General features: G+C 29.8%; 2 protein-coding genes across 10 annotated transcripts; one reads left to right on the top strand and one right to left on the bottom strand.

The window, feature by feature from the left end:
• Nucleotides 1-472: 472 nt before the first annotated feature.
• Nucleotides 473-4598, bottom strand: LOC127069050 (DNA replication licensing factor MCM4). Of its 6 annotated transcripts, none has more exons than XM_051005712.1 (7): nucleotides 3868-4167; nucleotides 3350-3669; nucleotides 1770-3266; nucleotides 1299-1699; nucleotides 1007-1217; nucleotides 816-923; nucleotides 473-613 (listed from the first exon to the last, which is right to left on the bottom strand). In XM_051005712.1, the coding sequence occupies exons 1-6, from the start codon at nucleotides 3932-3934 to the stop codon at nucleotides 828-830; spliced, it is 2592 nt and encodes an 863-aa protein (XP_050861669.1). In that variant the 5' UTR covers nucleotides 3935-4167; the 3' UTR covers nucleotides 473-613; nucleotides 816-827. The 6 variants fall into 6 exon arrangements, with proteins under 6 accessions (XP_050861669.1, XP_050861672.1, XP_050861670.1 ...); XM_051005715.1 differs by lacking the exon at nucleotides 473-613 and adding an exon at nucleotides 4456-4598 and having other exon boundaries at nucleotides 769-923; nucleotides 3868-3965; XM_051005713.1 differs by lacking the exon at nucleotides 473-613 and adding an exon at nucleotides 4380-4585 and having other exon boundaries at nucleotides 769-923; nucleotides 3868-3965.
• Nucleotides 4599-4709: 111 nt separating this feature from the next.
• LOC127068998 (retinoblastoma-like protein 1) lies at nucleotides 4710-11544 on the top strand. 4 transcript variants are annotated; one of them, XM_051005545.1, is made up of 9 exons: nucleotides 4710-4970; nucleotides 5266-5797; nucleotides 5871-6167; nucleotides 6601-6699; nucleotides 7051-7148; nucleotides 7229-7615; nucleotides 7693-8126; nucleotides 8206-9136; nucleotides 9241-11544. In XM_051005545.1, exons 1-9 carry the CDS (start codon nucleotides 4833-4835, stop codon nucleotides 9424-9426), a joined length of 3102 nt encoding a protein of 1033 aa, XP_050861502.1. In that variant the 5' UTR covers nucleotides 4710-4832; the 3' UTR covers nucleotides 9427-11544. The 4 variants fall into 4 exon arrangements, with proteins under 4 accessions (XP_050861502.1, XP_050861501.1, XP_050861503.1 ...); XM_051005544.1 differs by having other exon boundaries at nucleotides 6598-6699; XM_051005547.1 differs by having other exon boundaries at nucleotides 4872-5020; nucleotides 6598-6699.
• The last annotated feature ends 96 nt before the right edge of the window (nucleotides 11545-11640 follow it).

Genomic DNA, 11640 nt, shown 5'->3' with positions numbered 1-11640 from the left:
GTAACGGTCTTCATTTATAAAATAACAAAAACGTAGTTTCTAAATTTCATTGAAAGCTATTTTAAACGGCAGAGAAATTTAAAAGGACAAAGACGTGTATTTTACGAGTGAAAATTCCACGGAGAAATTTAAGGGATGTCCTTGAAACGGACAATGGCTAGTTTCAAGAAAAATTTGACCTGACAAGTTGATTTACAATCTTTCTTAAACCTTTTGGGAGGATTAAAATTTCTCTAACCGACAAATATTTCCCTTAAACTTTCACAAATCCGTGAAGGTAGCATTTGCGTGATAAGTAAAAAACTATAAATGTTTTCATTTAAATAATTTTGTAAAATCTAATAGTACTTGAAGTAAATTTGTAAAATTTAATAGTAATTGAAGTTCGTACAAATTTTTGCGAACTTTCGAATTACAATTAAAAAATAAATCGATTAGATTTATTATAACCATTAAGTTTAATAAACGTTCTTTTATATTGTATTAATAAGTATTGATATTCGTTTAGTTTCACGGAATGAACTACCTAGAACGATGATTTTGCCATAATGTTCTCAGGTATTATACAAACGTAAATCCGTACGGTATCCAAAAACTTTTCAAAATTGCATATCTGAATTGAAAACGTAAGGCCTTAATTTAAAATGTTTTGCCTCTTTCTGTTCTTACTTACAATGTTTATTTTGTATTTATAATCTAAAATCTAAAGTCTAAGGTCTAAAATAAACGGAAAGAAGTTTAACTATATATTACAAAAAAAGGCGAAAAAAATTTAAAAAAAAGTTTATTAGAAAAATATCATGTCATAGGCGAACCTTAAAAAAATGTTAACATATACGAATTGCATTTTTGCCAACAACAATTAAAACCCCGTCATCTTGTAAATCTTTCAAAGCGTCTTCAAACATTTCACGTGTCACCAACTAAAAATTGATAAATAAAACATATATTGAAAATATAATATGTGTGTAAATATGATAAAAAGTTATTTATAAAATATACTTACCACGTCTGATGCACCTCTCAGTTCAGCAAAAATTTTCTGATAATTAAGCATAGATGTTTTACTTTTCGATTGAATTAATTTTTTCAGTGTCTCAATTAATTCGAATTTTCGTTTTCTAGCTGCTGAAGAAATTCCAGTAGTTAAGATACCGATATCAATTTTACCGCTTAAAGGATCAATAGCTGATTGTTTTAAAGCTTCCCGATGTAACCTATTTTAAATATAAAAGTTTATTTAATAATCATTCGTATAAAATTGCCAACATAGTAAATTTATTAATCTTTAATCTAACCTCCAGGCTTCTTCTACATCTCCTATTTCTACAACATTACTAAATCGCATTTTCGCATGAGCTTCAGATAATCGTATTAAAGATTCTAATTGTCTCGGATACGCAGTAATTTGTCCACGACCACTACCTACTCTCCTCATATCGACATAAGCTTGAATCAATCTCTGTTGGCTCTCTTCGTTGAGAGTTGGATGAATGTGTTCCTTAGCAAATGCTATATAATCACGAAGTATACTCATATCTATGATTTCATCTTCATCCTCTAATTCTGTTTTATAATAAAGAGATACCAAATGGCGTGCTAGTTTTCTATCAAACACTTCACTTTGAGGATCTAACATAAGGAAGATCAAATCGAAACGAGACATTAACGTATGAGGTAACATCACGTTCTCGATGACCTGAAAGTAAAAAATCGATTAATTATTGTTCTATATAATAAATATTGTATAAATATATAAATATACTCACCGTTTTATGTTTATTCCATTGTGATCCACATGGATTTGCAGCAGCTAAAATACTTGTTCTTGCATTTAATTGACAAATAATGCCTGCTTTAGCAATACTCAAGGTCTGCTGTTCCATAACTTCGTGCAATATAGAACGCGTACTATCGTTCATTTTATCAAATTCGTCTATGCAACATATACCATTGTCTGCTAATACCAAAGCACCAGTTTGTAATACTAACTGTCTAGTTTCTGGATCTTTAGTTACATAAGCTGTTAAACCAACAGCACTAGAACCTTTTCCATTACTGTATTGTGAACGTGGCACCAAATTGAAAACAAATTGTAATAACTGTGATTTACTGGTACCAGGATCACCACAAAGTAATATATTTATTTCCGAACGAAAATGTTTCTTTCTGACGATACCTTCACCTTTTTTTGTACCGCCAAAAAGTTGAAGCAATATACCCTTTTTCACATCTTCATTTTCATAAATACTTGGTGCTATATGCCTGGCTAATCTCTCATAAACATCTTCCTTTTGTGATAATAATTCTAAAAGTTCTACTCTCTCAGGTGGAAATGCATGATCTTTACCTTCTTGCTGATCGTACAATCTTTTTGAATCATGTTTCCTAAAATGAACAACATCAATGTGTGTCTTATAAATAGCACGCACATTGGATTGTCTTGGGTTAACGCGTAATGGTTGAGCACGATATATTCCTGTAACATATACTCTATCGCCAGGAGAAACAGCATCAACTAAATCATTATGTGCAAAAATGATAACAGTATGGGGAGTGTGTCCAGCAGGCATATCATCAGGTGATTCTTGTAATTTAATCATTTGTTTATCAGAAAAGTGGCTTCGATTGTGAATCAATGTAAAACAATAATTATTGTTACATTTTGTACAAGCTGTAGGCTCAACTATACGACCTCGGTCCATTTCTATCAAAGTTGAGAATCCACATATAATACATTCAAAGAATGCTTCTCTCATTTCTGGCATGATATTAGATGTTCTAATTACCATACCAGAAACAGTAATTAACTGATCTATATCTTCTGGATTAAGCAAGCGCATACTTTTAGTTCTACTAACATTAAATGGCCGTACTTGTATTTGGTGTTCTAACACTGCTGCTGGATATCTCTCGAAAAACATTTCATTTGCTGCCATATCCATAGTAGGTATGACTTCTTGTGGATAGCATATTAATTGCCGATATAATTGCTCATCAAAAATCTCTAAATGCGCACAATTTATATTCAGATATGGTTCTTCTAACGTATGAATTTCTTCGAGCTTTTGTAAATATAATGGTTCTGTTAAAATCATGTTTTCTGGTAACTCGTCATTTTCAGCTTCTGGATCGATAAAGCGAAGCACGAATCGTTTGAACTGTTCTTTACAACGATTTACTACCACATTTGTACCCCATATTACTAATTGCGGACCTGCATTTTCACTTTCTGAAGTACCTGGTATAATTGGTTCCTCAGATATCTAAATAAGAAACACAAATATTTTATTATTGTTTTTACTGTTATTGTTTGTATAATAATTGCAAGTAAATATTTATAATTTACCGGTTCAGACAAATTAACTTGACGCATATGTTTATCCGTTCTGATATCTGTTCTTTGCCGAATAGGTGTTCCTCTTACACCACTTCTTGGAGTACGAATAGATCCTAAGGAACTAGGTGTACCATAATTCAATGGAGATGATAAATCTATTTCACTCATTCCTGGAGCAAGTGGACTTGTTTGTTGTGGTGCATTTGGAGAAGATACGGGAATTTGAGAACCACCTTCTGATGACCCAGCGATCGTCTCTTGAATACGACGACTTCCCCATCGTAACGGAGTTTCTACTGTATTGTTGCTAGGTCTTTTTTGTGGAGTTCCTATATAATAGAATTTTCATTATGTATTTTTTTTCAAAAGAAAAGCTGTGCAGTGAAATAATAATGCATAGAAAATCTAATAAAATTCATTCATTTCTTATTAAGTTAGTATTTAAGAATTTAAGAAACAATAAATACGTAATTAAAAAAGTACATTTTGTAAAATAATATAAATTTTTATTGTATTCGTTACAAAACCTTTATTAGAACCGCTATCATTGCTTGCTGATCGGTTGGAACGAGGTGGGCCTAAAGGGCTTGACATTATGTAATTACTATATTCGAATTATAAGTAGCTGTTAAACAAAGAAGAAATCTTTATGAATAATATCAAAATATAAATACTTGGAATAGGTTATAAATACTACTTTCAATCTCCGTACATAACTTAATCTTTTCCCGGTAAAAATTGCGTCCGTTAGAACCAGAAAACAGTATTGAAAAATAACCTATTTTATAAAACAAGCACATTGATTGGTCGAACAAAATTGATAAAATAAAATTATTTTAAAGTTTTACCGCGTTATATCATAGAGATCTATCGAATATTTCGATTAGTTCTCTTAGCATTCGTAATTAATTAAAATGATATTAATTAAAAATTCGTAAAATACTAAAGATAACTCTAATAAACTCAATTTTACATAAATATTATTCTTATAATTTATATATCGAAATATATCAGTTCTCAAGATAGAAAATGTACATACGAAGCGCATGCGTTAATAATATTACACATATAAATATATTAATCTCCTAATTCGTTGTTTCAATCTTATAACTCACAGACACATGCACGAAGAAATAAATATGTTTTGTTTATGAATTTAAGGAAAATCTTTCCTTCTCACTCAATCAGTAATCAATATAACGAAAGAAAAAAGAAAGAGGAAATGGATTAATATTAGATTCTAGTTATTTTTTGTATCTTGAGATTATTTAGTATAAGCTATGTAAATCTATAGACCATCCTTGAGAGTTTTTTTCTCCTAATTGCCACTCTACGTTTCCCGCCAACATGGCAAATATGGCGGCGCTCGTGTAGTTTCCCGCCAAGGAACAGCTTTAGTAGGGCCATTCTCGTATGGCGCAGATAACCGATACTTGTGTTTAATTTGTCCATATTATTTTAAAGTAATTGTTCATAATATTCTCCGTGCAAAATGGGAGAGTCGGAAGATATGGAGGATTCAACTTATAGTAGACATCAAGATTTATGTCAGAAATTAAATATGGATGCAACTGCTGCTTCGGAAGCTTGGAGATCTTACGAAACTATTCGACAAAATTATACGTTAGAGGTGATTTTAACATTAATCTAATTAGAGAAGAGATTTATTGTTAATAAAAAGTAAATAAAATATATTTCTTCTATGTTTCTAACATAAGATCAAATAAATTTCTTTTACTTAAATTTCAAATTGTTTCAAAGCTGATGATAATATTGTTTCTCATCATATATGTTATTTTATTTCTATTAGATATTTTTACACAAATATCAGAAATTAACATAACAAAATCAATGTTATTTAAGCTATCTATGTCATATAAATAGATTTGAAATAAATGGTACTATATGTATTTTAATAATTTTAGGGTGATCAGCTTCATTGGATAGGATGCGCTTTATATGTAGCATGCAGAAAATCTTCTACACCAATGGTTGGAAGAACAGGTAGTAGTGTAGAAGGAAATTGTGTATCTTTAACTCGTCTTCTACAATTATGCAATCTACCATTAATACAGTTTTTTACAAAAAGCAAGTCTTGGGCAGATATGGCTAATATGCCTCAAGATTTCCGAGAAAAGATTGAAAAACTAGAAGGAAACTTTTCAGTTTCTATGGTGATTTTTAAAAAGTATCAGCCAATTTTTACGGACATATTTAAAGATCCATCTGATGACATTTTAAGACCATCTAGATCAAGAAGAAATAAAACTTATCCTTGTACGCCATCTAGAGTTTTTGAATTTTGTTGGACCTTATTTATTTGTATAAAAGGAGCTTTCCCTGATATTTCCGATGATTTAGTTAATTCTTATCACTTACTTTTGGCTTGTTGTGACCTTATATATGCCAATGCTTTGATAGCAAATAGAAAAGATCTTCTGAATCCTAATTTTCCTGGTAAGATAAACTCTTATTTTTTGTATTTAGAAGTAAGTTCAACAAATATCTTAATATATGTACCTTGTTACAGGTTTACCATCAAATTTTAATGATGAAAATTATATACCACCACAAAATCCAAATTGTATTATTAACTTGCTATGTGAGCGTCATGAAGCTGTTTCTGTTGAAGCTAAATGTATCAAAGAATATCACTTGAAGAATCATGTTAATAAATTATTTAATGAAAGAATTCTTCGTGGAGATCCATCAAATTTTTCTGGTATTTTAGAAGCTTTGAATTTTGATGGCAATAGCAAAGCTGTCAATAAAGCATATGAGCAACATGTATTGAGTATTGGAGACTTTGATGAAAGAATATTTCTAGGTAAAATTTTTTTTAATTTATTGGACGCTTATTAAATATTTCATTTTAACACATATTTATGGCATACATAATTTAGCTTTTGCATGTACTTTCTGTTCTCTTTTGTTGTTATTAGTTCTTTTTTTTAAATTACATTGCTTTTGCAACTCATACTGTAGTATTTAAAGCATGTCAACTTGTTTCACTTTCATTTAAACTTATAGTAGACGTTATTTTGTTAAACAACATACATACACGTATATACTAGCTAATTCATCTTTTTTTGTTTCATTGAACATCATTTAAAATCTACACATTTCTTTGTTTTTTACTATTACATTCAATCTAAAGAGATTGTCATTAGCTCTCTGTTTTTATCTTATCTTTCAATAATTTTCATTTCTTGCTGTTAACCAATTTGTGTCTGCTTTGCCTTGGCTGTGGTTTGCAGCAGAGTGGAGGCGAGTGAGGCTAGGCGGAATATCAAGCTTGGAAATAGTTGGAGGAGATATTGTTTGTCGTACTAAATTTGCAAAACCTATGCCTGTGAAAGGTAGGTTTATAACTTCTTTTTATTATCTCTGACATTTAATTGGGAATAAATTTTTATGGTATGTTACCAATCCTACATTTTTTATTATTGTTGCAAAATTATATACTTGATATAGAAACGGATAGACGTGCGCACACGCGCGCATACACACATAGACATTGGGTAGTTAATTGCATAGTTATAGACTTATCTTTTTAAATTAGACACTTTTTATTATAACTGCTTTATTTTTCCCTCTAATAACAAATTATAAAATGGTCAAGCAAACTAATTTAAACGTCTCATTATATATATATATATTGTAAGTATGTTAAAATACAGAAATATATAAATAAATGAATCTGTTTACAGGTCAAGATGCTGGTGACAATATTGGCTCACCTGCACAGAGTAGTAGTAGTAGCGATGTTCATGATCAGTTTCAGTCAAAACGAGATCATTATGCAGGGGTAAATTCATGATAATTTCATTAAAATTACACTCAAATATTATATACTATAATCGAATAATTATATTTTTATTTTTACAGCAAATACAACATCTAGCTCCTCCAACTCCATTAACAGGTCGCAAATACCTCAAACCAAAGGATGTATCAAATGTAACACCAGTCTTTACTGCTACTCAAAGTGTAATCCGACTTCAGGCCATGTTAGCTGGTCAGTCTTCACCAAGCACGAGTTTATTACAAATATTTAATAATTGCACCCAAGATGTCAGAACATTTGTAACAACGAAAGTAAAAGAGATAGGTGAATTATTTTGTGCTAATTACACCAAAAGTTCAGATACTAGTGAAAGTTCGACTCTAGATTTTGGAAGAAAACGTCTTTATTTAGGACAAACTCTCTTCTATAAATTTTTAGAAATGATTCTTAATGATGAAAAACGTAAAAAGCCTAATTATGATATTACAGTAAGTCTCAAATATATTTCTAGAGAAATATAAACCATGATCGTATGTATAAAAAATATTTTACATATTTATTTCAGAATTTACTTATGAACGAAAGATTTATACGATGTTTATTCGCTTGCTGCTTAGAAATAGTTATTTACTCGTATAAAAGTAACGATAAAGTGTTTCCATGGATATTAAAGGCCTTGGATTTAGAAGCTTATTATTTCTATAAAGTTATAGAAATCATAGTACGAGCAGAAGAACAATTACCACGTGATGTTGTAAAACATCTAAGTCAAATAGAAGAAAGAATATTAGAAGCCCTAGCTTGGCAAAAAAATAGTCCATTATGGCAGGCCATTGAATCTACCATTGGTGAAGTACCTAGTTGTGAAGATGTTTCTCTACCTGGTACATTAGAAACAGTTGATCCAAATACTGCAGGACAACCAGTAAAGAGAATTGCTTTAGATCGTGGACCTCACCATGATATACAACAAAGTCCAATTTCTTCTGCATCCGAAAGGTTTTTATTTATATCTTTGTTTTTATTGTCCATTTGAATTACGAAGCACTTGTATTTTAAATATTTCTAAATATTCCAGATTTCAATCGCCAATAACGACATCAGGCGTAGCTAAAAAACGTTTATTTCCTGATACGAGAACTAGTGGGCAGAGTGTTTTACGTGTATCGTCTAAAGTCGTATTTGATGGTAATTCTCGAATACTTCTAGCATTACCTGATCAACTTCCAGTGCCAAGGACATCTACTTCACAGACAACAACTAATTTATCACAAATCACATCAGTTACTAAAGAAGTTGGAAAACCAAAAAAAACCGGCTCCGTTGCCTTATTTTTTAGAAAATTCTATAATCTCGCATGTGTACGTATGCAGGATCTCTGTAATTCCTTAGATATTACAGATGTAGATTTACAGAAAAAAATATGGACAATCTTTGAATATTCAATAAAGGAGCGCACAGAGTTAATGAGAGATCGACACCTCGATCAAATTCTTATGTGTGCAGTTTATGTGATATGTAAATTAGTTAAGATGGAGAAAAATTCTTTTACCGAAATCATGCGATGTTATCGTTTACAACCACAAGCAGAGTCTCACATATATAGGTCAGTACTTATTTGCAAGGGACCGCAAGAAATAAAATCAAATGTTGAAGCATCAGGAAGTAATGAAGTTCCAGCCGATGAGGAAGCTAATGTGGCACCACCAACACCGACAAATATGGCAGGAACATCGCAAGATTTTGGAACAGAAAGACGTGGAGATCTAATTAAATTCTATAATACAGTATATGTGCCACAAGTTAAGGAAGTTGCAAATAAATTAGGATTGGCACGTGGAAGTACTCAAACTCTTACTCTAAGCCCATTACCTAAGAGTAAAGTTCGTGCTAATTCTCCAGTGAGACGTGTTACAGACAGTATTTTGACACGTACGCTTGATCCAAAAGCAATCAGTGCATCTCCTGCGCCACAATTAAGCTATTGTTTTAGTCGCAGTCCAGCTAAGGTATGTTTCTAATATACTATCATAAGTATAACCTACAGTATGAAAAACTTATAATATTTTGCATTTTTTTTTCTTTCTTTCTTTTTTTCTTTTTTTTCTTTTAGGACTTAGAAGCTATTAATAAAATGATGATTTCTGTAAGTGCAAAAAAAAGCGTCGGGAAACGACTTTTGTCAGACGATACTACAGATGTAGAAATGGTAGAGGGACCCTCTCCGATAAAAAAGTCAACGACCGTTGTCAGAAAACTAGAAAACATTATGGACGAGCGCCGTACAAAAAACCAATAATTAAACTTCGTTTAGTTCGAAATAATCTTTACAATTTAAGTGAGAGTATACAAAGTGAAAATTCGAAGAGAAGTTCTTTTGTAAAATTTTATTTTTATAGATTAAGTTAAAAGATCGGAGATATTATGATTAACAGATTTATTATCTTTTTTTTTGATCTGATATTGTGACTTCTGTTAATCAAATTTGAAAAATCTATGAACAAAGAAAAAAAGAATGAACGTCAGATATATGCATCAATAACGTAACACATATGTCATATATTGCTTTTAAGAGAGATAAGTGTCATTTGTCACTATCAAATTAAAGCTATTAAAAAAGGTGCAATAGTAGTTACTGCTATACCAATACAGAGAAGATTGAAATGCAATATCTGTTTTTGGCTATGTAGTAAGAAATAAATTATCTTATGTCAGATAATATCATCAGGAATAAAAACAAAAATTTTTCAATCTGATGTATGGAATCATTTTTTGTTTTTTTTTACTTTTTTACTTTTGTTCAACTTTAACAAACTTTTCAATTTTGCATGTTACGCAAAATACAGTTCGTACATTCATCATATATGAAATTTTTAAAAATAGAACTACTGTCATTAATTTTGAATGTTCATAGTTCATTAAACGATTGTGTAATTACACGATCATGATTTTTAAGATATTTTCTATATCACAAAATATTGTAGTTGTGCCGTTAGCATTTTATAATAATTTTAAGAAAGTATCATCTTCATCTCTGTATTGATATCCAAAAAGATGCATGCTTTCATTCATAGTAATAGAAAAACTAATAACTCTTGCTTGTTAAAAATCAAGTAAGAATGAAAATATTTTTCTACAGAAACTACGATATATTATTATTCGACGAATTATGTTGTTATATGACTTCTCATCGATATCAAAAATTAGTATAAATAGGGCTTTGTCATTTACATCTCATAATAGTCATTATTTGTTATTGTCAATATTATTGACTAATTATACTTTGACTGAACAATTTGTTATCTTTACTTAGATAAACGTCGTACATCTAAATTTATATAACTGTTACTTGCTTTAGCTATGTAAAATTGTAATATTAATTTTACCAAAATATTTGAGCATATCAAGAATAAGACAAATCGAGTTATATATATATATATGTACAAACACACACACGGGTGCGCACGCGCGCGTATATTATGTATGTATGTATGTATGTATGTATGTATGTATGTATGCATGCGTGATCTTGGCTACTTGACGCGCGCGCGCGCATATGTGTTGTTTGATATATATATATATATATAATTAATATATATATAATTAATATATATATAATTAAGATATATATATAATTAATATATATATATATATATATAATTTGACTAATATACATTTACATTTATTTTCTTTTAGGCGTAAGTATCAATTTAAATTGATTGTTTCAAAATTAAATAATTATAATTTTTACTACCAATGTACTTTCAGTTTGGAGTGTCGTAAGTTAGATAATTATTATGTATACTATGAAATTTAGTCTATTTTGTCGATTAAACTCCAAGCGGTTCTCCATTATCTTTTTTTTTCTTTTTTTTTAATTTTATTTAGTTCTAAGCATTTTCAAATTTGACAACTTGATCTCATGAGCCTGTCATTTAATATTAAATATAAGGTATATAGAACACAAGTTGTAAGATACAAAAAATTAACAAAAATTGTAAAAAATCATTTCTTCAACTACGAAAAAGTTTGTAATTTAAGTTAGAAATGAAATGCCTTAATTTGAAAATAATATTTAATTTTTAGTAAAACAAATTTTTAATATGCGCAAAGATTACTCAATGTATGTAAACTTAAGAGAGGGAAACTACTATCTGGAAACAAATATTAATGTGCGTGTTACTTTCTGTCATATTTCTGGTATAGTTTCTATTTACAAGCTTTGAGAATGAAAAAAAAATGATAATATATTTGATTTATAAATATAATGCACGCTATCTGCGATTTTGTTACAGCGATTATGACAGTTCCTCCAACCATTTTTTAAGTGCTGTACAAATTCAACATTCTATTAATCATAACTTTTAATATATATGTACATATATGATATTCTATCAAGTAAATTAGTTTAAAAAGATCGAAGTTCTGTATCAACTTTTTAAACGCATAACAAACTTTTTATTTATCCTTCGCCATTTGAATCATATCTCGTTTCTAAATATACGATTTATAT

This window comes from Vespula vulgaris, chromosome 14 (genome assembly GCF_905475345.1).
Source record: "Vespula vulgaris chromosome 14, iyVesVulg1.1, whole genome shotgun sequence".
Classification (NCBI taxonomy): domain Eukaryota; kingdom Metazoa; phylum Arthropoda; class Insecta; order Hymenoptera; family Vespidae; genus Vespula; species Vespula vulgaris.
The sequence above is the reverse complement of the archived record's forward strand: the minus strand, read 5'-3'. Positions and strand labels throughout refer to the sequence as shown.

Coding starts and splice junctions, on each gene's coding strand:
- LOC127069050 (XM_051005715.1), bottom strand. CDS start 3,934: ATGTCAAGCCCTTTAGGCCCACCTCGTTCCAACCGATCAGCAAGCAAT. Junction 3,670..3,867: donor TGATAGCGGTTCTAATAAAG/GTTTTGTAACGA, acceptor TCTATTATATAG/GAACTCCACAAAAAAGACCT. Junction 3,267..3,349: donor AAGTTAATTTGTCTGAACCG/GTAAATTATAAA, acceptor TTTCTTATTTAG/ATATCTGAGGAACCAATTAT.
- LOC127068998 (XM_051005544.1), top strand. CDS start 4,833: ATGGGAGAGTCGGAAGATATGGAGGATTCAACTTATAGTAGACATCAA. Junction 6,700..7,050: donor AAAACCTATGCCTGTGAAAG/GTAGGTTTATAA, acceptor ATCTGTTTACAG/GTCAAGATGCTGGTGACAAT. Junction 8,127..8,205: donor ATTTCTTCTGCATCCGAAAG/GTTTTTATTTAT, acceptor TAAATATTCCAG/ATTTCAATCGCCAATAACGA.